At 40.6% G+C, this 25,882-nt stretch overlaps 1 protein-coding gene across 1 annotated transcript in view; it reads right to left on the reverse strand.

Annotated features, from left to right (window-relative positions):
- Positions 1 to 25,882, reverse strand: part of COL6A5 (collagen type VI alpha 5 chain) — a 79,364-nt gene that overhangs the window by 50,311 nt on the left and 3,171 nt on the right. Inside the window, exons 3-13 of the mRNA XM_006907253.1 lie at positions 24,130 to 24,762; positions 18,866 to 19,426; positions 15,214 to 15,768; positions 12,514 to 13,089; positions 9,017 to 9,592; positions 6,966 to 7,306; positions 6,772 to 6,853; positions 4,725 to 4,867; positions 4,071 to 4,163; positions 1,889 to 1,942; positions 77 to 148 (exon numbers count right to left, since the gene is read on the reverse strand). Of these exons, the coding sequence (XP_006907315.1) occupies positions 77 to 148; positions 1,889 to 1,942; positions 4,071 to 4,163; positions 4,725 to 4,867; positions 6,772 to 6,853; positions 6,966 to 7,306; positions 9,017 to 9,592; positions 12,514 to 13,089; positions 15,214 to 15,768; positions 18,866 to 19,426; positions 24,130 to 24,762 (3,686 nt within the window). The remainder of the gene's footprint in view (positions 1 to 76; positions 149 to 1,888; positions 1,943 to 4,070; positions 4,164 to 4,724; positions 4,868 to 6,771; positions 6,854 to 6,965; positions 7,307 to 9,016; positions 9,593 to 12,513; positions 13,090 to 15,213; positions 15,769 to 18,865; positions 19,427 to 24,129; positions 24,763 to 25,882) is intronic.

A 25,882-nucleotide genomic window follows, 5' to 3' on the forward strand; every position in this document is an offset into this window, starting at 1 on the left:
ATGGAGGGAAGAAGCGAAGGACAGAGGGAGAGAATGTCGTAAGGAATTTAAAATAACATCTCCAACAGAACCTTACCTTTTGACCCTCCTGCCCAGGACATCCTGCAATCCCTTTATCTCCTGGGGGTCCAATTTCTCCTCGGCTTCCCTGAGAAAAGATACCCAAACAGGTATCCAAAGTGATTCTTCTACCGGAAGCTGCCAGCAGTTTACTTTTCAAGAGTGAAGCTAGCTACAGCACATGGGTACTCGGAGCTTTAGATAAAATCTCCCACAAACTAGTTCGTTTAACTCTGTTTTTCCACTCTAGTCAAACATTTTCCCCGTTAACCTCCAGGACTTCCTTTTCGATCCACGATCACACAAAGGTGCAGGATGAGCTCAGCTGCTTCACTGCCTCAGACAGTACTGCCAAAAGTTCGGAAGTCACCTCGCTTTCTAGCCACATTTCGAACACTCCGGAAATACACACTGGCCCTGAAATCTTGCCCAGGGCTTTAATGCTGCCCTGGAAAAGACAGCATGGCTGATGGTACAGAAGCAAGTCAGTGCCAGAGGACTGGAGCTGCATAGAAACAGTTGATGGGGAGTGACACTATTCCAAGCCAGAGCTCACTGGGAGGCCCACCAAGTTAATGATCTCCAAACTCAGACCATCCATACGAGGAAGAGAACTCAATGACGTGTGTGCATCTCCCATAAATTCTGCTTCTCCCAGGAAACACTTAAATACAGGTAAATGATAGAATAAAATGAATCTCGAGAGAAGGACAATGTTGTGTTCCTTGAGGGCAGGAACCCCTACCTGTCTCTTTCCCCGTTGTGTCCCTTATGCCTGGCTTAGAGCTGAATGCACAGCAGGTGCTAATGGTTTGCTGTATGGATAAGTAATTTTTTAGCAATTAGCTTAATTCTCTCCTTCCTGGTAGGTGAAGGGAGAAGAGATTTTCCTTTCTTCTGCTCTGCTTTTTTAATTCTGAGGATTATTCCCAGGAGAGCAGGAGGCCTCACCCATGGCCACAGGCTGCTGAGAGGTACAGGAATGCTGAGGCTTCCCACTGACTGCACTCCCAGCCAGCTGTGGGCTCACAGCAAAACAGTAGCTTGACACTAGTCCCCACACTTAAAGCCCTCACCTTGCTGGCTTAGTGGGCTCCAAGACCCCTCTACAGGTACAGGGTGAGTGACTTAAAGCACTTTTCTTAGTGGTCATTTTGTAAACTACAGTCTTAGAGGAATTTATAAATATTTACGGATGAGGAGACCAAGGGTCAAGAAATTGAGTATCTCATTCGGGTTTCACATCTAGGTCCGCCTTTGAGTGCCTGTCCAAAGTCTGTGCTTATAACCACAACTTGCTGCCTAGATACTTCTTTAACTTTTCCCACCCCCAATGGAGCCACCCATGTGGTTTCAGTACCTCTAAATCCATTTTCAAAATCTGATTGATGAACGGAGTGAGAATTCTGATTTTAGGGTCAAAGACTGAGATTAAAAAACCTCTGCATATCATGTAACCATGATGCCACACTTTAGAGAGTGCTCTGCCTGCTTCCTTTTCCATGTACTCAGCACTGGGCTTCACGTCCAAAGAGAGCCCCTCGCAGATAATCCTGATTTGCCCTTCGTGGGGCAGACAGGAGCATGCCCACCTCCCTGCCACTGGTAAAAATGTGCCAGAAAACATGTAGGTGAGCTTGCTCCTTCCTTCCTCCAGAAAACAGGTTTAGCAAGTGCCTTGTGATTCAGACAAGGAAAAAGGAAAAGAAAAGCAACTCATTTCCCCCCAAAACTGCAAAAAACCCCACCTACCTCTTCTGTAGGAAAATAAAGCTTTCTATGAAAAAGGAAATCAACAAGTGTAGGGGGAGTGGGTCACAAAACTTACAGGGCTTCCATCCTCTCCCCTGTGTCCTCTGCTGCCTTTCAGACCTAGAGAACCCTGGGAAGAAAGAGAGAAAATTAAATTTTAGCCATCTTCCATCAATTCAAACTTGTGAAATCATTGGGCAAGATGAAGCCCCTCCCTTCACCTTGGTGGTAGTTTTGGCAGGTGTGGCTATGGGTTTGGGGAGAGTCTCACAACCTCTGGAGCTGGCTTATGATCTTGCGCTCACCTCTGAAGCCCGCTGCAGAAGGTGGCCCTCCTGATGCCTACAGGAGGCTGACTTTTAGAACTCACCCTGTAGCTTTGGGTGCAGAGCCAGTGCTGTGCCTCGGGGATTTGCAAAAGGACAGCAGTGGCCACCACAACTCTTTCAGCAGGCAAATTCAATAACATTTCCAAACAGATCATTTTATTTTCTTCTGCTTTTTTGAGAGCTCAAAGAATAAGGACTTCTCCCAACGAGTTTACATATGTTTTTGTTATGATCATCTCTCCTTCTGCTATGAGTGGTTTAACTGCCTCATGGCTTATTTGTGGCAAGGATTTCATTTGAGGTTTGCTTTCTTCTTCCTCCAAGATGGTCCTAGCTGTCTGCTCAGCGATGGGGTAGGGGGAGGAGGGTGATCTTGGACTATAACTCTAAAACTGACCTGAGCAAAGTATTGAGAGAGGAAACTGTGCTAAACAAAACATCATAACTCAGTAAAAAAGTCCAAGATTAAATTATCCTTCCACAAGCATGAACAACACAGGACTCAAGAGCAAGCATTGCACTTGATCTCTTGAAATAAAACAAACCAGACTCCTTTTAATTGTGATATCTAAAACTCATTTGAAAAAGTACATAAAAGTAAACAAAATATAAAGATACAGCCAAATTATTATAAAGTGACTGTCTGTGTGGCTACCACCCAGGCTGGTACCCAGACACAGTTGCCCATGCCAATCACAGACCACTCCCCACCCCCACCCCAGGGAGCATACTACTGACTTTTAGGAGAATAATTCCTTGCCTTTTTTAATACTTCACTACTTAATCATTCATCCTTAGATGAATGATTAATTTTGCCTATTTTCAAATTTTTTATACATGGAATCATATCTCATGTACTTTTCTGTGTTTTGCCTTTTTTGGCCATTACCGTGTTTGTAAAATTTATTCATGTTGTTGTTGGTAGCTGCAGTTCATTCATTTTCATCACTTTAGATCATTCCATTGAAGAAAAATACCACAACATACTTATCTATGCTATTGTTGTATACTGATCTTTTATAATTTGTTTTTTTTTTAAAGGACTACTAATCTGAAATGCTATGCCCTTTTTGCAGTTCAATCACGGTCCATTGCTGGCGAAGTACAACTTTCCTACAACTGTCCCTGCTATTTCTAACACCTCTTGCCACCTTTTTAAAAAAAATTTTATTAAATTTATTCAGGTGACATTGCTTAATAATGTTATATAAGTGTCAAGTGTACAATTCTATAATACATTATCATCTATAGATTGCATTGTGTGGTCACCTTCCAAAGTCAAGTCTCCTTCCATTACCGTATATTTGACCCAATTTACCCTCTTCACCATCCGCCCCACCCCCTTTCCCCTCTGGTAACCACCATACTGTTTGTGTTTCTGAGTTTCTCATTTGTTTGCTTGTTCATTTGTTGCTTTCTGTTTTATATCCCACATATGATGAAATCATATGGTTCTTGTAACTAAATTGGAGAAGATATTTGCAAACAATATCTCTGATGAGGGGCTAATGTCCAAAATATATAAAGAACTCATACAACTCAAAAACAACAACAAAAAAATCCAATTAAAAAATGGACAGAAGACCTAAATAGACACTTCTCCCAACAAGACATACAAATGGTCACCTTTTGAATTGTCTAAAGCAGGTACAAAAATATAAATTGCAAAACCAAGAAGCAACATCACAAAGAAAAGGGAGTAATTCTTAATAGCAGTCTCAAAATTGCACCCTTCTGAAAGAAAACCAATAAAATGCAACTAAACCATTAAAAAAAACTAAACTGGCTGCTATACTGCAAAAGTCACACAAAATGTCAAAGGCAGTTATATCAGCATTAAATGACCAAGGCAAATTCAACTACTCAGTCTCAATCCCACCCCCACCAAACTGAGGCCCATTGAGTAAAACATTTGCAACTGAATGACACCTTTGAGCCTTGTAGTCCTTGGGTCCCATGAGGTCCTGGAGTCCCTGGACACTTGCAAAGTGTACAGCAGCACTTTCTCTCTGCAATGTTTCCCTGGAAAAAAAGCAGACTTGAGTGAGCAACAATTATCAAGAACTTCATTACATAAGAACAGTATTCACACAAATTATAATCTACCACCTCTAAGCCCATGCTCTCCCATCAGGTGAGTGAATGCAGAGAATAAGAGGTGCTTTTTAACTTAACACTTTAGAGAGGATGCCAGTTAGCAACTATGTTGGCAACATACCTTCTCCAAGGAAATGACCTCTATTTTTAGGAAGGACACAGGCCACATAGATGGCCACAGGCCAGGTGTGCACAAGACAGTCTCTTGTTTCTTGGAATTTCTGCAGCATAAGCAGGTGGGGGCTTTTTATTTAATTAGTGGTTGGTTAGTTTTTAGTTTCCTATGCACTCATTTGGTGAGATATCAAAGGATAGAAGGGCATACAAAAACCAAATTAGATGCTCTGCTCTTCCACACATTTTTATATACTAAAGACCATGTGCTGAATTTAGGGCGAACAAAGCAGTCTTTGGAAATACTCATCAAGATTCCAGTTTTGTTCCCATGACATTTAGAGTAACTGGATTTTTTGTTCAAAAACTCACCAGATACTGTGACAGCATTGTGCCCAGGTCTCTATTTCCAATGTTCAGGTGAGTCCTGTAATCAAATCCTTTTCCAAATTCAAAGCTGGAAAATTCGTCATGAGAAGCTGTGTTTAGGGCCACTACCAGCAGAGCATCAAGTCCTATGCAACAAAACAACACATATGAAACCAAAGGAATTGTACATGGAAAAGAAGAAAAGCTACTCAGTGAACAAGATTCAAAGAATCAGAAAGGGCAAAAACAGGAAAGAAAAAATATAAGAGGAAGCAGCACTCGTGACGTATGAAGAACCCAACAGCAGGTTTGCCTAAATTTTCAACATACACACTAGGCAGTGATCCCTGACTTTAGCATGAAATCTCCCAAGAAAAAGTATGCAAGAGAAACTACTTATGCATCTTATAGAAAAACACTAACAAAATTGTTTAATATCTCACCACCTATTTTAATGCAATTCTTAGGCATCTGAAAGCAATTTTTAAGAAAGGGCGTTGTTCTCGGTCAACCTCAGAGTTTTTCTAAATTTTACTGAATGAAAATTAATGATAGTTCTCAAGTCATCTCTACTGCCAAACACCCCTGGGAGCCCAGGCCTGAGAGCCTGAGGAAAGCCCAGGGTGATTTCGGTCTCAGCTGAACTCCTGGCCATAACCAGTTCATTTACTAATTTATTCACTCATTTATTAATTACTATATTCATCTTTTCATTAAACAAATATTTGCTTATTAGGAGCCTATCATGTACTAATCATTGCACCAGGGATACAGATGAATAGGACAGGTATGCTCCTTCCCTTCACAAAGGTGTAGTCTACTCGGGTGGATGAGAATCAGAGAGTTGCTCTGACATGTGGTGAGTACCCTCAGAGGAAACGTCAGGGTGCTATGAAACCTAAAGGAGAAGCTCCTAACTCAGCTTTGGGAGACCATGGAAGGTCCTGCAAAGAACTGATGTCTAAGCTGATACTAAAGGATGAATGGAAGCTGGTCAAGAGAAAGAACCAGAGAGGTAGGAGGTGGAAAGAAGAACTGGGGAGTAGCTGAGAGTGGGAAGAATTCTAGGTAAAAGAAAAGAGTATGTGCAAGGACTGGAAGGATGGGGCTGTGGAGTTCATTGGAGGAAGAATGGAAAAGGCTCTGTATGCCTAGAACACAGAGTGAAGAGTAAGGCTGGCGTGGGGAGCAGGGCCAGATTCTGCAAAGCCTCACAATGGGCCATACAGTAGGAAGTGTCGAAGGGAACTGAGAAAGGAAATTGACACAATTCAGCAATAAAGCAGGACATTTTGTTGCCCCTGGGGAGGTTGCCCATGAAAGCTGAGCTTCAGAAGCGAATGTGAGCCTACACCCAGGAAGTCTCAAACAATGTACTCCATCTGAAAATCAGTAGAGCTTCCTACCTCTGCATGTTACTCTCAAATTCGACATTTAGCTTCTGGCTCAGCCTGAAACTATAACATGGACAGGGACTATATATTGAGAAGTGCTTCTCGAAGTCCATGTAGCTATCTTTCACATGGAAAATCAGAAATAATAGTAAGTGTTTTAAGTTCTCCAGAAGCAGAATCTGAGAGAAGTTTGTGTGTATGTGCTTAACTGAGGGAGGGAGAGGAGGAGGAAAGGGAAGGGGAAGTTGTAAGCAAGGATGTGTCTCAATAACGTCTTCATCTTGGCCTGATTCATGAGGGACTCTAGGGTGTAAACTATCAGAGTTGACCCTGGACTTTTCTATCTCTATATCATTGAGTTCCCCACTTCCACTCCAAGATGGGATATGGCACAGCCTCACACCCACTCCAAGCATCAGGTCATCATCAGTCAAGGCACACGTCTGTAGAAGGTCACAGGTATAAGCACTCGACCATACCAAGGACAGCATTTGGGGCATAAGTGTGCAGGCTGGTCAATGGGGGTTGCACAGGGTATCAACAGCATCTGCCACAAGTAGCCAGACAGATCCCAAGATCTAGAGCACCTGAATAGGGTAGAGCTTTGTTCAGCACATTCCGTGCTTCATTATTTAAATTTCCAACTCAGTACATACCTGCTTCTCTGAGCCTGTCCGACTGATTTTCAAGCATTGTGATGCTTTCACCCCCAAGGCCATCTGAAAAGATGAGTAGCACCTAGACAAAGAGGAAAGCAGAGAGTGGGATGTTGTGAGAATGAAATATATAATTAGGAGGGAGAAACACGTAAAAGAATGTGAAGATGGGAGATAGAATGGGACGTGGATACCTGTCCTCGGGATGCAGATTTATCCTCAAACGTGTCCCACAGTGACTGCAAGAACTGTGCATTCAGATGAGTTGGCCCGTTGACGGTGACTTGCAGCAGGCTGTCAAATATTGTTTCCTGGTAGATTTGGAACTTGGCAGGGAATTCTTGGTCATTATTCACCTTAAAGGCCACACTCACGTGCGTCTGTGCACCTGCTGCACAGCTCACACCCCTGATGGAGGTGATGTCCTCTATGATGCCTGGGAGGTATGATTTTAGCCGGGGGTGACCATGGAACAACTGCTGCCCCAGCAAGTGAGTGGAAATGTCAAACCCGACCACTATGTCCACAAAGCAATCTGGAGACCAAGGGAAATAAGGCCAGATTAATGAGTAGATTAATGAGGTACAAGGAAGGGCGGACCAGGCAGAAAAAGGAAAGGAGTCATGACCCAGGGCTAAAGGGTCTCAGGTACCCAAAAAGTGTCCACGAAGGAAGACTTAAGCTGCTCAAGCAACATATGATGTAGATGTTCCTCTAATACAAGTTCTAATTGCAATTTGAAGTTCCAATCATGATTTAGTCTCATTCTCAGTGGCTGGCTTTCTCTTTCTCTCTCTCTTTCTCTGTGTGTGTGTGTCAGGGGGGATGGGGGGAAGGTTGTGCATGCACGCATATTTTCTTCTTTTAATGATGACATATTATGATTCGTTAACTCATATTAAATATTCGAATTGTCCTTAGGGATTATTTAATACAGAGGTCAGAAACTCAAATGACTGCAAAGGCCAGGTGGGTAATGTAAATAGTCAAGGGGGCAGGGAGTGAAGAAAATAAATGGAGAGCAATGGCCCATCTGTTCACTGTTCAGTTCTAGCGGAGAGGAGCCATGTGGGAAAGGGGACCCAGTATTGTCAGATCATCTGATTTTTTCAAAGAAAAGCCTAAAATCTACATTTCAAATGTAACCATCTCCCATTTGTAAAAGCTGTCAACTAACTTAACAAGTTGTCCATTCTGGATAAGACAAACACAATTCAGCCGCAAGTTGCCATTTGGTCACCTCTACCCTGTCTACTTGCTCATTTTACACATGAGGAGACAGCGGTTCATAGAAGTTGCTGCTGCTGACCAGAATTAGACCCCTGGCTTTCTGAGTCCAGGCCCAGGGCTCTCTTTACCACTGTAATCTGCCTCCAGGGTGAAAGATCTGGAGAGCTTAGAAAGACAACACATTATGTGAAAGAAGTGGCTTCAATCATAACGACTCCAGAAATAGAAGCACTCTGAGGAATGTCTACGTGTGTTATGCAAATTCCACAAAATGTCATCATTTACTGCTGCTTCCTGTTGCGCTGTCCTCCCAACTCCCAGCTCTAATTCACAGAACCTGAGTCCCAGATGGCTGCTCTCAGCTGGAGCTGAACAGTGCCATCCACACCAGACGTCTGCTCTCCGTGTATTTTATTCATTCCCTGCCCCTTTGACTCATTTACATTACCTACCTGGCCTTCGCAGCCATTTGTGTTTGTGTTCTCTGGAAATTAAATAATCCCTAGGAACAATTCAAATCTTTACTATGTCATGATTATATGAATGCCATCATTGAAAGAAACACATGGCCGCACGCACACACACATGCTCACACAGACACACACATACACCGAGTCCCTTATGAAATGGTTTAACAAAGCTAAAATAGAAAAACTTTTCATCAGCAAGTGTATATTTTACTTACTTCCTACTAGATACAAGGCATTGTTCTAAGACTTCCAGACGTGGAGAGGTAGAAATAGGAGACTGAGTTCCAGGTGCTAAGAAGGGGCATAAATACTGTATTGCAGTGAGGGGACAAGGTTGACCAGAAAACACAACCTAGGGCCTCCTCCAGTCTTTGCACCCCTTTCCTTATCTCTGAGGGAGGCTGACTGATCCAAAACCTCCTGGAAAGAGAAAAGAGGTCTATTCTTACTGCACACTATTCTAGAGCAAGCCCATAAGACATCTTGGGAAATGGAGAACTAGGAAGATGCAATTAAATAACAACAAAGAGCAAGGGAACACTTACTTGTCTTCCCGCATCTCTGGCAGATATCCCGGACAATCCTTTTTTTCACCTCCACATTCTTTAATTTATTAAAGTCTTGAAAAGTGATGATTTTTTCAGAATTGCCTGCTATCGGCAGAAGCTGTTCCTTATGAACGGGTCCTATGCCCAAAACCAGGATACAAATTCCAAGGTCTCTCAGGATTTTTACTGCATCTGCCACATTAGCCTGGGGACCCCCAGATGTGATAACAACCAACGTTTGAGGGACACCAGCATTTCTTCTCCCACCAGCGGATGGATGGAACATAACGCTCACTTGTTTAAGGGCCAAGTCGATTCGTGGAGGCCCTTTGCTCTTAGCGACAGTTTGAATTCGAGTCTTCCACTGGGTTTTACTCAGAGAGTTGTCCAACTCAATAATTTCTTGGTAGCGGCTCCCAAACTGAGCCATCCCAATTTTCATTCTTTGAGATTGAATGTCAAAATTATCAATTAAGTCTGATAAGAAAGTTGTCATGGTTACAAATTCTGAATCAGATACCATGTCAGAGCCATCACAAAAGAAAATCACATCGGCTTCTTGAATGTTACAGGCTGCAATTGGAAAAAAAAATAATTTTCCTTATGAATCATTCTAAATTTTCCCTTTACTCAAAGACTTAAATTGCTTTACTAAATACCCGCATTAGTAGCAAATTGAGATAAGTTAACAGAAGAGAGAATCACCGATTGGCCCTCAAAGAGAAGGAAAAACAGCGAGAAGGAGAAAGATAATAGATTTTGTTTCTAATTTTAATTATTTATATGATTCATTTGAAAAGACAACAAAAGCTACTCAGAGAAAAAGTTTAAAATGTTTTGGTGTACAACAGTAGTTAATATTCACGACCGCCTTATGAGGAATTATTCTAATTTCAGATACAGAAATAGAATTCAGAGGCTAAGTGACTTGCCTAAGAATACATAATTACTGTGCAGTGAAGCTAGTATCTGGACCTCTCAATCTTTTTTATTCAAAACCCAGCATTGTTTTCTATTACAAATTTTAAAAAATAATATCATCAGCCAAGTATTAAAACTTCATGGGGCAAGCGCTACTGGCTAGTAAAGAGGAGCTGGGGGTCATCTCCCTGAAGTTCAATGTGAAAAGTATTAAAACTTCATGGGGGCAAGCGCTACTGGCTAGTAAAGAAGGGCTGGGGGTCATCTCCTTGAAGTTCAATGTGAAATGTCCCATAACCAAGGGGGATGATCTACGCTCAGTTCCAATCAAACACAATGGCTGGGGTCGGGGCAGCACTAAAGTGATTTAAAAAGGTAATGGAGACAACAGAATGCCCACTATCTCACAGTTCCTTGTAAGGCATAGAGATGGGTTACCCAGATAGACCTTCAAGGGAGGACTTGCTGCCTGGCTGTGGAAGTGTGGTTAGCAGACAGCCTCCAGCTGCCAGCTCCTTCAGGGTCAGTCTCACTGCAGAGGGATGCCTTGCCAAAGGCCATGCCCTTCCTAAGGCATCTCATATCTGAGAATTAAGTGAGAAGGGGGTAAAAAGACCCAGTCCCAGTCATTTTAGCCTGATGCTGGACAACTCGAATGGGCAACACTCACTCCAGAGCTCCCTGCTGGGTTTGAAGCTTTGTCAAGCAGGCATCATTGTTTTGAGTTCTACTCCTGCCTGTCCTGCTTTCCCCTATTCTTCTACAGGTGTGGATCGCTAATAAAATTCTGGTATCTCAAATTCCATCTCAGCATCTACCTCCAAAAGGTAGGCATGGGAGATAAGAATAAAACAGTCTCCACATTCCTAGGAGAAGACCATAGTCCTTGCAGTTTACTAGACTTGTGGGGACCCAATGGTAAACAAGAGGCCAAGCCTTCCCAAGGAGCTCATAATCTTCTGACAGATACAGATAAGAAAACAGCAAATATATGTTAAGTCCTACCGCCAGAGAAACAGAAGATACAGGAGTCGGGGAAAACAGTGGGGACACTATCAGGTATTGAGTCAGGAAACTGACAAACGAAGGCTGAAGTGTGACAAACAAGCTAGATGTAGCCAGGGGAAGTGGTGGGCTGGTGTGTTTGTGGTGGGTAGAATGGTGCATGCAAAGATGTGGAGGAATTTTTAAGTGACAGGAGAGATTTTGAAGAGGGGAAGGGCAATAAAATGAAATTAGAGAGGTGGGCAGGGTCTAGATAGAACTCTGGAGTTTAAAAATTGTAAACTGCAAGCAGAGCAGCGACATAGTCCAGTGTGTACCAATGTCGAGAATGTTGGACTGTGACAAGATGCATGGAAGGGAGACCAGGTTTCAGGGTAGGAATCCAGAGGAAGGTCAAAACATGCAGAAGAAATGAGATGGTCCCACTCCCTTGGGAAAGTCAAATTTTTTTCTTAGTTAGAGATTATACCATCATTCAGTATCTGAAACTAAGAAGATGAATTTATTCCTCACTTAAAAGGTAAGGGTATGGCAGTCAGACATAGTCTCACTCAGCGCAGCAAATGCTGATCTGACACGGGACTGGGGAGAAGGTTTTGTTTGGGGTTGGACTGCTTAAAGAGATGGGATTGGGTTAATGTCAGTCTTAGAACTACGATTCGTGTTGGATTCAAAAGTAGACTTCAAATTGGCAGAGAGTAAGGAAGAAAGGAGGAAAGGAAGAAGAGAAGGAAGTTTGTAGGAAGAGAGTGAAGAAAAGAAGAAAGGAAGTTAGTCGATTGATTCATTTGCCAGGTTAGAAGAACTAGGCCAATATACTGCAAGGATTCTGACCTCCCAAGGAGGCACAGTGGCTCTCCCTAGATGCCTCGTCAATCTCCGCTGCTTTGAGCTCAAGTGACAAATCTCTCCCTTTCCTCACTCAGCTATGATATCTTCAGCCTACCTTAACCCAATGGTATCTAATGGAATCGGCTTAGGCCCCTTCCCTCCCTGTTCCTAGCAGCCAGTCTCCATTACCCTACTTTGAATTCCCATATACTTCCTTCTGCACTGGTGGCCCTTATCTAGAAAAGCACACTAAACGACTTGAACTTCCTATGGCCCTACAGAATGCCTATAATCCCATTTAGAGGGCCCTGGATCTTTGAAGACAAAAGTTTATCTGTTTAAACCATAAAACAATCCACTTGAGTTTGGCTTGAAACTGATGCCCAATGGTTGCTCTGAGACCATTGAGCAGATGCAGCAGCACACATAGCCATGAAATGGTGTAAGGTGAATATGATCTTAAAAAGAGCTCCCTTCTGTCAAGAAAAGGCAACAAGATGGCAAGACAGCAAGGAATGCTTCTGAAACCTTCCATAATCTCAAGGCATGCTGTGGCAGGGAGGGACCTTAGGATCTTGCTCAATCAACACATTTCTTTTAGAGATGAGAAAACATGCAGCCTGAGCAGAGAAGCGTTCAGCCCATGACAGCCAGGTAACTGGCAGCCATGACATAATTTATTTTTTGCTTAAACTTTTATTGCTACCCCCATAGAAAGTTTTAAAATCACAGCTTACCCTCTTGCGCATTGGTACACATACTTTCTTGTACAGGCAGGTAAATATCTTTCAGTTTGTCGAAATTATCTACGTGGATAGTGTTGTCTTTATTTCCTGCCATAGCCTCAAGTTCATCTTGGTTGGCCTTTCCTACACCCACTGCGTAGATGATGATGCCTTTGTCTCTTAATTTCAATGCTGTGTCATTAAGGGCATTTCGGTCATTGGATTCCCCATCGGTAATGATGATCAGCATCTGCTTCACGTTTTGCTTGATGCGGCTGCCGTGTTCCTCCGTGAACAGGCTGTGTGTGCTCTCAAGAGCCTTAGCAGTGTAGGTCGACCCTCCAGTGTCCCTGCGCCTCCTCAGATTCTCAATGACTGCTGAGCTGCTTGAGTGTGTATTGAGGTAGAAAAGGACCTCAGGTTGGTCAGAGTATCTGAGAGCTCCAAACTGGACTCGATTCCTGCCAACATCCGCTTTCTTCACCAAATGGATAGTTAGGTTAATCATACTTTCTTGCTGTTCCAGATTTATGCTGCCTGAATGGTCCAGCACAAACACAATATCTAACAGTTTAATACTTTTACAATCTGAAAGAAAAAGAAAGCAGGCATCACAAACTTCCACAGAGCATTCTACACAGACAGCTGAGAAGGGAAGAGAACTACCACTTGCCGTGAGCCTACTGTGTGCCAGACACTGCATCTTGTTTAGTTCTTAGAGGTGGCTGTTGCCATCTGACAGAGAAAGAAACTGAAGCTCAGAGATGTACAACTCTCTCAGCTCATTCCAAGGATATTTGTGCCTTTATCTATGTGACTCCCCAAGCAGTGGTTTTTATGTTCTGCTATGTCTCATTAGGATGTGTAATGCCTTTTGCAGGCTTTTCACTGAAAGGAAATGTCAGAAGGTAGCTCGATGTCAACATAATGGTGAGACATGACTGGCATTTGCCAAACTGGCCTGCTGTTCTAAACAACTCAAGGTTCATTGTATAGGCTGGGATTTTCATTCTGCTCCCTCTGGCTCCAGCTTCCTTCTGAGCTTCTGATAGGCAGACTTTCCCATGTGTACCATGCCTCCCCACATTTATTTGTGCTCCTTTCCCTGATCTCCTGAATTACAACTCAGAAAAAGGAGCGGCCCCAAGTTAGGAGACAGCTAAGGCTCCTATAACCTCATCCCTAGCCCCGAGCCCTCCTTCCTGGGCATTAGAAGCCAAAGGACCATTCGAGCTGGGTCGCCGCAGTGTGGACTTTCGCTCCTCCCTGTCCCCTCCCTCAGTGACGTAAGCGCATGCCTTCCCAAGGTTGGCTTTCCCTGCCTCCTACCTGCCTACCATACCTCCAATCCTTATTTCCGACATTGAGGTCTCAAATTTTCAAGTCTAAGATACTGCGGATGAGCCCAGGCTATCTCTGTAGAAACCTAGGGCAATAACCCAGGTTCCTACAGATATGGGTACCTGATTAGACTCATAAATATTTATGAAGTCATGACTAGTCAACAATGAGATTGGTGACTACTCATGAAAATAATATTTTATGAGTATATCTAATATGTGAGCCAGCTGAAATTTTACCTCATGCTATAGATGGGACCTCCACAAACATTACATTTATTAAAATGAAGAAATGCCAGGAAGAGTGAGTGCTGTGGATTTCAAAGGTGGGGCTGTGGTTTTAAGGTAAGCCTGTCTTAGAATGTCTCAACATTACCAAGAGTTTTGAAATCATTGCCATCCTTAGAGGAAAAAAACAAACAAACAAACTCCAATTAAGCTGTTATGAGAGACATCTCAGCACCACTGCCTAAAACTCAGAGTTTACACTGAGACATTTTATTTGCTACCTTCCTGAAATTTTCATACACATAATTCTGAAGAATGAAGCCCAGAGGTAGTCTCTATGTTGCCAGGAAACAACATAGAGCACACTTACTAATGCTTTGGTTCATTCTCTAAGTTGTATCCAAAACACAGATAACATCACATAATAGATTTAAAGACATAGGTGTTTTTAGCCTTACATGTGGATTTATAGCAAATTCTCATTCAAGAGCCATTAAAGTTGATGGGCTCAAACTGAAAGTTGCTCAATACAATCAGAAAAAGACTATAATTTGTGAGGTAAAAATGATGATCCCTCAAGCAATCATAAAAGTAACAAAATTTTCCAAAGGGATAGATACATAAATAGGCAAATGTAAAATTCCTACCTAATCGAGGTTAAGAATAATGTGCAGTAATGAAAATGCATACTATATCTTTAAAATACAATGAGTTTTTTGGGGGAGCAGTGCTTAGGATACTTAATTTAACTAAGAGGAAGATAAATTTGTATTTCTAATTATTTACTGCTTAACAATGGTTATAATTAGCCAAGAAACAATTCTGGGGATTAAAAACATCTGGGGTTAAAAATTTAGGCGTATAGGTACTAAGGAGTTGGAAGTTTAATGTAAAATTCTGAGACCTTCTTGCAATGTATTTGAAGTCATCGAAGCCAGATTATTTTGTTGCCAAATTAGCTGACAAAATTATTAATCTGGAATATCCTTGGAGATCAAGGGTGTTTTACCACAACATAGATGCGACCGAAACTTAACACCAAAGTCCAGCTAGAGGCCAAGCCCAGAGTACAACCCCACTGTTCACCCCTCTACAAAGTCAACAGCTCCCGTCCTTGAGACTAACAGATAAGAGAGTCACTTACCATGGAGAGTGCACACACGGAAGATGAGTTTACTTTCTATTGCTTTTAGATGATCAAATTTCTCAACTTGGAAGACCAGGCTGCCATCCCCACTGATCTCCTCTAGCTGAGTCCTATTGGCGCCATACACCCCCACAGAGAAGATAATCACACCCTTGTCCCGAAGAGCTCTGGCAGGGTCTCTTACACCGTCCTGGGCTTCTCCATCCGTGATGAGGATAAGAAACTTTTTGACGCCAAGACGGGACCCCTTGGGGTGAGTGAAGTATTGATCTACAAAGGTTAGTGCACTTCCAGTCAAAGTGTTTTGGTTAATGAGAGACATTCTGTCTATTGCATCTGAAATTTCTTTTTGTGTAAAGTATTTATTAAGCTGGAACTCTTCCTTATTATAACCACTAAACTGAACGACACCAATTTGAGTTTTGTCTGGACCAATCTGAACCTTAGCTAATAGATTTTTCATGAAGGTCTTCATTTTCTCAAAATTTTCAAGTCCTATACTTCCAGAACTGTCCACCAGAAACATGATGTCGGCCTTCATGTCTTCACATCCTGCATATTATCAAGAAGATCAGAAATTAACCAGGTTGGCATGGTTCTTAGAACATGCAGAAACAGTAAAGCAGAAATAAATGCATTAAATCAGAAAACATAATAATTAACTCAAGGAACTGCTATTGTATCTGAAAATTATATTGACTTCTTTAGTAAAAGCCTGCTGACTGGAATCCTAAATCAGAAATCCATTGAAGATTATCCAAGAAGTTTTAAAGAGGAAATGCAACTCCTAAAATTTGTATTAATTCATTCATTCATTCATTCATGTGTGCATACATCATTTATTCATCATTCATTCATTCATAATTCTTGAAATGTACTAAATGTCAAACATCAGGCTATGTGTGTTAAAGATGTAATGGTGATCAAAAAAAAAGAAAAAAGAAAAAAGAAATCAGAGAAGAAGTAATCAATTCCCTGCACTCATAGGACTAATATTCCAGTGTTTTATATATATTCTTGAAAAACAAAATTCTAAGTAATCTTTACATAGAACAATTTCCTGGGGTAATTTAAAGTGATTCGATAAATACTATAAATCAATACTAGAAACTGAAGTGAAGAGCTTTTACTAGAGATAATAAGTGTGTTAGTAAGCAGTATCCATTCAATATGAACTGTCTCTTTACTTATATGTAAAATTTGTAGATGCCCTACTGTTTGGAAATGGACATAATATATGCACATGTATATATGTATGTGTACATATATACACGCATAGGAAACCAATTTCTGTAAGTTATGGGAAAAACATGATTAATTTGCAATAGAGATTTTGTGTGTATATATACGTAAGAATATATATATAAAATATGCAAATATATTATCTTTATCATGAGTCCTTTTAGTCTTATCACTTTTGTCTATCTGTTATCACTGTATTCTCTTACCAGCCCCTCCCTCAATACTCAAAGAGTACATCCCATACTATTTAAAAATGAACAATTAGCATCAGCCATAGAAGAATAAAAAGACGCTAATTATTTTTTAATTACTTGTGTTGTGTAAGGCCCACCAGAGGGGACTAAACCCATCATTTGAGACTCAAACCTCTCTGGAGCCATCTGAAAGAAATAGGGAGGTCACCGAAGATACCTGTGGCCTTGGCAAAGACCTCCTGCTATGAAGTACAAAAGACTTCTCTTGCTTTCACTACTCCTACTTTCTAAGTAGACTTTTAAATACAGTTTAGCAGGCTCTACCTCCTTGTATCTATTTGTGACAAACTGCCTCTTGTCCTCTAATATTTGTTTCCCGGCTCTTCTGTGTCAATAAAGTTTCAGCTATATAGATGGTTGCCCAGGTAAAGACTATATTTTCCCGTCTTTCTTAAAGCTAGACGTGGCCCTGTGGCTAAGTTTTGGCCAACAGACATAAGCAGGAGTGATTTGAATGCCTCTGGATTTTCATATTAAAACAACTAAGCATGGAATGCTCCCCTAGCCCTTTCTTCCTTTCCACAAATGCAAGGTGAGAATTGGAGTTTCGCTTTTGACATAAAGATGGAAGCAATGTATTGAGCATGGAAGAGTCTCTACTAGAGCTGGGCTGCTTACCCTGAACCATTATGCAAGAGAGAAATAACACTCTGTATTGTATAGTTTGGGGTCTTTTTGTTATAGCCACTCCACCTGCTCCCTAACCAATATACTGTGTCTCACTCTATCCACATTTGCTCTGAGACTAATCAGTGTTTCTCTAGACGCTGGAGCTTTGGTTCATTGTTTCCTGCCTCTCTGTTGACCGTCTTATGGCTCATTTTCTCGTCCACAGATTTTTCTCCTTCTTCAGATGTGCCAGTGTTCAGACACCTGAGCTGCAACTATCTGACCTGTAAGAGATGTACTGCAGCTCCTCGAATTGGGGTAGGACCTTCTCCCTTGAGAGGACCTGAGATACAATCTACTTTCCATTTCCTGGGCATCAAGCCCAGGAAACGTTAGGGAACCTTTCCTCTTGTACTCTTTCTAAGACCCAACCCTGTCCATAACACTACTATCCATAACAGAGAGAACAATGAACAAAATGGTGACTTAAGATTTTGCTTAAGTAGCAACTTATTTGCTTGTTTATTGGTTTGTTTTGTTTTTTTTTATTTGAGTGGCTCAGAGAAAATTCCAACACATTTTTAACTTTTGTTAAGTTCAAATAAGTGAGAGTTCTTTTCCTTTCCTCATCACTGAACAACTTAATCAACTTTTGCGATAGCTAATTTTAAGTAGCACTTACTATGTGCCAGGCATTCCTCCACGCAATAAGGCTGCACACAAGGGACCAAGGCAGATAGACAGTAAGTAACCTATACAAGGTCCACAGCTAGTAAGTGATAAAGCTGGGATTTGAACTTTGACTCTCACTCCAGCATCTTTCCTCTTAACCGGTAGGCTAACATGTGTCTCAGCAGACAATATTTTCATCTGCTAATACTAGCAATCAACACATACCATCTTCAGTTAGTAAATGGCTATTATTAATAAGATAAATAACAATCAGATACAGGCATTTGCAAATGTATTTTTCCTAAGAATTGTTATAAATAAAAGTAAACAACAGTTACATATATTCTAGATATGCATTAATAATAGAGGAATAAGGATTGGTGTTTATTATGCTAACCTTGTAAGGATTCTCTGATGTAGGTATTGACTTCATTTTATAGATAAGGAAGTTTGAAGCTCAAGTAGAAAAGTCAGTGGAACCCTAATCTACCTAAAGCTAGAGCCCATTTTGTTTCCACTATACTCACCTGCCTCAATTAGTGCATGCTCGTGCATATTCACATGCACAATTCACACACAGAATAGAGTCTCTTACTGCTACAGCAGCGAGCTTTGTCAAGGACACAACATTTTTAGCAACCTTCCTACTTTTGACTTACAAGATGATCTCAGGGCAGCTGTCTATAGAGGAATTCTCCAATCTTGGCAATTGGTTTAAAGTGAGAGGCTGAATACCTCCATGGTGATAAGGAAAGTGAGGAAAATGTTAGCCAGACAACGGGGTCACATCACTCCTTGTCTCAGCCTGGCTATAAGACTGCTGAAGCAACAAATCACGAGCAGAGAATGAAGCTTTTTCTTGTTTTGCTTACCTTTTTCAGTGCAGATGCTGTGAACAACTTCATTTTTGATACTTTTTAAAGCATCAAAGTTCTGCCCAAAGTTAACCCTTTCTTCTTTCCCAGCAATTTGTTGCAGTTGTGTTTTGTTAGCCTCCCCAATGCCAACTGCATGGATGGTGATTTGTTCAGCCCTTAGTCTCTCAGCCGGTCCGAGGACGTCATCCGCGGATTTCCCATCAGTCAGCACAATGAGGTGACATGGAACCTCGCTGGATCTACTCTTCCTTCCCCCTCTTATTATTGGCAGCATGAAATCCAGGGCTGCCCCAGTATAAGTGTTGCCTTCGAGTTGCTTAAGGTTAGAAACAGCCTTTCTTAAGTCCACATCATTAGTATAAATATGAATATCAAATTCCACTTTCTTCTTATGTGAATACTGTGCAGCTCCAACTCGGACTTTGTCTGGGCCAATGCTAAACATGTCTATCACCTCCAACATAAAGTCCTTGATTTGCTCAAAATGCTTTTTCTGGATGCTGGTTGAGCCATCGATGAGGAAATAGAGATCGGCCTCTTTTGTATCCACACAGCCTGGAATAAAGACAGAAAATGGAAAGTGCATTCTTGGTTAATTAGAGAGACTATGGAAAGAACTTGGCAAGAAGGGCTTGTAGAGGAACATGAAGCTGTGAAGGTTCTAAAGAATGAGGATCCTTCAGGTTTGCACAGACCCCGTACACTTCGAGTACATCCATGCCCATTTTCTCCTTCAAAATTTGCAACAACCTTGTGAGGAAATTGAAACAGAGCCAAGCCTAGTGGTTTGCCTAAAGTCAACACAGCCAGTAGATTAAAGAGTAAGGATCAGATTCCTGAGTCTCCAGGCTCTAAGTCAAATTGTTTTTGCAATATTGACACCTTTCTTTTTAGACAATTATGCCTTATTATTTCTTGAGAATTGGGGTGGGATAGATGACTTTCTGTTCTTACTTCTCCAATAACCTCTTCTTCCCAGAACAACTAGAATGATATTTTTAAAGCTAGAACCAGACCATATTATGCTTCTATTTTAATGATTTATCAATGCATTTAGAAGTTAAAAAAAATTTGGCCTGATCTTTCCCCCTGCTTTTCTCTCTGACTCTATTTTCAGAAATTCTTCATCTTACTCACTGTGCTCCAACCACACTGGGCTTCTTTCAGTACTTTGAAAGTGCCTCAGGGCTTCTGCACTGGCCCTCCTCTCTTCCTGAGATATTCTTCCCCTGCTACCCAAAATTCACATGGCTGGTTCCATCTCATCTCATCATGGATGTGCCAACTCAAGTGTCTGTTTTGCAAAAAGGCCTTCTCTTCCCTTTCCATGAAAGCACATCAATCACTGTCTATCCTATCAGCCTGTTTTCTTTATGATTCCATTCAGAAATTACTTTCTGAAATTTTCTTATCCATTTGTTCATACGTACAACCTGTTTCCTGCCACAGAATGTCAGCTACACCAAAGCAGAGACTTTGTCTAGTTCTCTGCCCAGTAGGCCTGGTACATCACAAAATTTCAACAATTTTTTTTTAAGTAAAAGAGCTCTCCACATTCCTTCCTTTATTGAGCAGATTCTATGAAAAAGTGCTTTAATTTTCCTAATGGTCTGTTTACAAGTCTATCTAGTCATTTGTTGCAATTGGGTAGGAGAAAGAGCATACTTCTAAACTTTAGGTTATTTATGCAATTATCTCATTGAGTATATGAAAGATCTTTAAAATACTAGATAATTTAGTCATTTCAGAAATATTTTCTTTCTTGACAACTTTTTGGCAATTTATAGCTATTTACAGTTATGTCAAGCTAGGGAAGTTGGTCCTTAAGAAATCAGAAATCCTGCAAATAAGTTTGACTCTGAGAATTAGACTATGAAATCAACACATAAAGTATTAGGGCAAAGATAAGCAGTTCACTGTAAAAAAAAAAAAAGGTTGATCCCAGGCCAGCAACCCTCCCTAGAGCTGTGCTGTCCAACACACTAGCTACTAGTCACATGTTGTTATTAAAATGTAAATTTAAACTACTTAATTTTAAACTATTTTAAAATTAAATAAAACTTAAAAATCGGCTCTTCAGTTCCATATTGGACAGTGTAACCATAGAACATTTTCATCATTGCAAAAAAGTTTGGTTGGACAGTGTTGAAGAAGAATGTGTTCTTTGGCCCAAGGCCTCACCTGTATTTATACAGAGAGCATTAGAGCTATATATATTTTAAATACAGTCATCCACCCAGTTGAATGCCACTAGATATTTCAGTCATAAAACTAACTCCTTTGCTCTGATTTCACAATCTCCAGTAGTCTTTTGGTTACAATTTAGCTTCTCACTTGGCATGCGTACAGGGACAGAATGAACTTCTCAGAGAAGAGGAATGTCCAGACCTCTGGGCATTGACAGTCTTCATTACAAAGATAATTGTTATTCTTTTTTTATACATCAATCTCTTGGTTTGGCTACTGTGAGTCTCACCTTGATTTAATGAAGCATTGTTTAATAAATTGAATACCTACTTTGTGCCAGATGTGGTGGATATAGCAGTGACTAAGTCAACATAGATTAGTTCTCTGTGTTTGACCATTCTGAAACTACCAAGCTGGCTACCACCTCTAGACCATGGCAAATTCACTAAGGTGTGGTTCTAGCATGAGTTCTTTGGGGAGTTTACTAAAATGCAGGTGCCCAGGCCTTACCCTCAGAGACTGATTCATTAGTTTAGGGGAGGGCTTGGGCCACTGAATTAGTTACAAGATCCTTGGAAAACTGATAAATTTACAATAGATATGGTTGGCATTCTGCTTGTAATCCCTCAAATTCTTTACCATTTTTGTGCACATTGACTCCCAGTGTTTTCATTCCAACAACTAGTACCTATGTCAGTTTGCGGGTTATTAGAACCCTTTTTACTTGGCACTTGAGCTATAAGTGTATGGAAATGTACATTTTCTTCATCTGTGCTGGCACATAAATTCTCTAACTACACTGTTCCTGACTGAGACAACTCTAAGGTATAACCCACACTGTCTCTAGAATGGTCTTGTGGAATTGACCTTCCATGGGGCTTTATCATCCACTTCTTGGTACCACTTCTCCTACCAATCTCCAGTTTTTCCTGGGTGTATTTCCTAATATATCAATTTCACATAAATCCTTGTTTGGCATCTGCTTCTGAGGAACCCAACCTAAGTCAGATACCAATATTTGAGAGCCACTGAATTACTAAAAAGCCATCTACTGAGGCTTTATGGAAGATAGCCATTTTCCTTGGATGGCCCTTCCCTAACCTTGGTCCGATATCTTCCCATTCAGATATTCTATAATGACATTAATAGGGGTTTTTTTTTGGTCACATAATTGTAAATTCCATGAGACCACATTATACATCCCTCCTCTGCCCTAATAGTTGGTATTAGACCAAGGTGACTACCACGTTGAAGGAGTCCCCTATTTATCACTCAGGAGGCAATACAGGTCTTGTTTCTTCCTGCTGCCTTGTAATGTATATATGCCAGAGGAAATCCAGGGCTGGCCCAGGATGCATCCTTAAACCTTCAGTTGAACTGGTCTGAGTTTAAAATTAGCTTTTAATATAATTGAAAGATTACAGTTCTTTCCCATATGAGTGCTGCCAACTTCTAGTTCCAATTATTTGAAAGCATATATCTGCAAAGGAAATATGTGAAGACAGCAGATATCCCAGAATGAGATACACTCAGTCACATCAAGTATCTCTTGGCATGTACCTTTGAAAGAGCTCAGTAAAACTATTGCAGATTCACAAAGCATCTTAAATAGAATATCCTTCATTAGAATGATGGAAGAAAAAAAGAATAATAAAGACTAAAAAGTGAGAAAATAATCATGGTTTTGCATAAAGATGATCCCTGCAAGACTTTTATAAGAGCAAAGCATTGGCAAGGACTTATATATCCAACAATTTAGGATATATTAAACATATTATGTTATATCTATATGATGGAATATTTTTCCCAACATAAAAAGTGTTGCAAAATAATATTTAAGCAAATGGACAAAAGCGTATGATACTGATTGATAGGAAAGTGGGAAAGGTAGATAATAGTGATTATACCCAATATACATTCTCTCTTTCTTCTAAACTAATTGAACACCTAATTTTTACCTAGGTAAAAATTTTACCTTGGCTGCCAGAAATAAAGACTACATTTTCAACCTCCCATTTTTACAACTAACTGTGACATGTGAATAAGTTCTGGCCAATAGAATGTAAGTAGAAATGATATATGTAATTTCTGAGAACATTCTTGGAAAAAAAAATGAGATGGAAGCCTGCTTTTTTCCTTATCTCTCTTTTTTCTTGCTTGCTGGATGTGGCCGTGATGCAAAGAGCAGTTATCTTGGACTATGATCCTGGAAATAAAAGCCACAAGTAGCAAAAATATAGCATAGAAAGAGACAGGGTCCCTGACACTGTGGTGTACCACACCAGCTTGGTCTGCCTACTTCAGGACTTATTTGTGAAACAGGAAAATATAGTTTTATTCTGTTAAAATCACTGTTATTTTTCCTTCTGTTAGCTACATTTAAATGTAATTATAATTGATATGACAAGTAACCCAACTATACCTTCCTGCATTGTCTAATACTACAGCCGCCAGACACATGTGGCTATTAAAATAAAAAATTAAAATTAAATTAAATTTAAAATTCAGTTCTTCAGTGACACTAGCCACATTTCAAGTACTCCATAACCACATATGTCTAGTGACTGCCTTATTGGGCGGCACAGAGAACATTTCCACCATTACAGAAAGTTCTGTTGGACAGCACTGATATACACATGCTATATATATTTTTTTAAATGTGTATGTGTGTGTCTGTGTGTGCACAAGCATAGAGACAAAAGAGACTAAAGATAGGAGAAATAAATGTTAAGAATAGTTTTATCTAAAAGATAGGATTATAGACAATTTTATTTTCTTCTCCATGTTCATTAATACTCTTGAACTATTCTATAATTAACATGTTTTAGTTTTTTTACATTTTATTGAGACATGATTTATTTACATGCTAAAACATTTGCCCACTGTAATCATTCAATGATTTTTTGGTAAATTTATAAAGTTTTGCAACCATCACCAAAATCTAGTTTTAGAACATTTCCATAACTTCTAAAGTTCTTTTATGTAATTGAAGTCAGTCCTCACTCCTGCCCCAGCCCAAGCAATTACTCAAATTACTTTTATAATAAGAAAAATATATTTTTTTAACATACCAGTTTTGTCAAGATCCATTTGTTCAGCACGAGTAGAAATTCGGGACCATATTTCATTCTGGAGCTTTTTCAGGAAGTTCTTACTATAAGTTTCCAATTCTGCATAGGACTTTAGCATGGTAATTGTCTGTCCTGGAGGGTAGGATACTATTTCTTCTAACTGGGTTTTGTTAGCCCCTTGGATGCTCATGGCAAACACAGTTATGTCCTCCAGACGAAGTTTCATTGCAGCCTCACGTACCTCATCATCTGAGGGTCTGTGAGTAACCAGGACTGCTATCTGAGGCACTCCCTGTGCCCTTCTGCTGCCACTTGACTCTGAGAAGCCTTCTCTTCTCATCTTCTCAATGGCAGCCCCAGCATTGGACTTCCCAGCCTGGAGAGAAAGCTTCTGGATTTGCTCCTGAAATGCAGACTGATTTGTGCTTGATTTGAGAAAAGAAATAGTCTTGGCTGTATTGCTGTAACTCATAAGTCCAAGCCGTATGCAGTTGTCCCTCACATCTAGGGAGATGGTAATGTTCTTCAGGAAGCTCTGCAGGTTCCTTAAATTTTGTCTGGTCCCAAATGACTCGTCCACTAGGAACACAAGGTCAGCCAGCGAGTCTTTCTGACAGGTCACTGGGAAGGGAACTATGGAGAGAGAAAAAGTATGAGGATTAGTACGAACCATTAGCCCACAGTGAGAAAGACACTTTACAGATTATGAAAAGGCATTAGTGAAAACAGAAGTAGTTTATTAAACCAAAGATAAAAATTCTGAACAAGACTTACAAGGTCACTGACTTCAGAGGCTTTGCAAAGCTGTTCCCTTTATCTAAAGAATGCTTCTTACCAATATTAAAAATATGACACCCCCACCACCACCATGACCGTCATGACCACCACCACCGTCGCCTCCACTACCACCAATAACCAGCATCACCAATAACAACCAAGAAACCACCATCTCCTGCACCACCACCTCCAGATCTCCCCACCACCAGGACCACTGCCACCACTGTCAAGCACTGTGATACAGCAATGGGTTAGCAGAAACATTTCTGACCTCAGGTAGCTCACTTCTATGGGGAGTACAGATAACTATATTATATTATTTCGGACAGTAATACGTGCTAGCAAGGAAATAAAACGGGTAACTCAACTGAGTTACTATGCTGGGGATATAGGGTGGGGACTAATCTCTCTGAGACATAAAAAAGGCTTTGAAAGGCCTTTCTGAGAGGATCACATCTGGGTGGAGATATGAATGAAGAGAAGGAATCAGCCACACACTGTTCTGGGGGAAGAAGAATTCTGGCAAAAGAAAAGTAGAAGTTGGGAACAAGCAGAAGCCCAGAGTGGCTGGAGCCAGTGAGTGAAGAGAACAGTGATGAATGAGGTCAGAGGGAGAGGGCTCAAGTTATATGGGTATCACGTGATCTTATTTAAATCTTTTAAATGTCATCCCAGTGGCTGAGGGGAAATAATGAATTTGGGGATCTCAATAAGAAATAGTTGCTCTAGTCCAGGGAAAAGATAATGGTTCTTGGACAAAGAAAACATCAGCTAAGATGAAACAGAAAAGATAGTTTTGATACATGAATTAGAGATAGAATAGAGAGGCCTCAATGATAAATCGAATGCTAGTGCTGAGAGACAAAGAGGAAGTGGTGAAAACTCCTGGGTTTTTTTTTTTTAGCGTGAACAACTGAGCGGATATTCGTGGTGTCTTTTTCCAAGATAGAGAAGATGGTGGGAAGAATAAGTTGCA

The sequence above is a fragment of the Pteropus alecto genome, unplaced genomic scaffold (assembly GCF_000325575.1).
Source record: "Pteropus alecto unplaced genomic scaffold, ASM32557v1 scaffold92, whole genome shotgun sequence".
In the NCBI taxonomy this organism is placed as follows: Eukaryota; Metazoa; Chordata; class Mammalia; order Chiroptera; family Pteropodidae; genus Pteropus; species Pteropus alecto.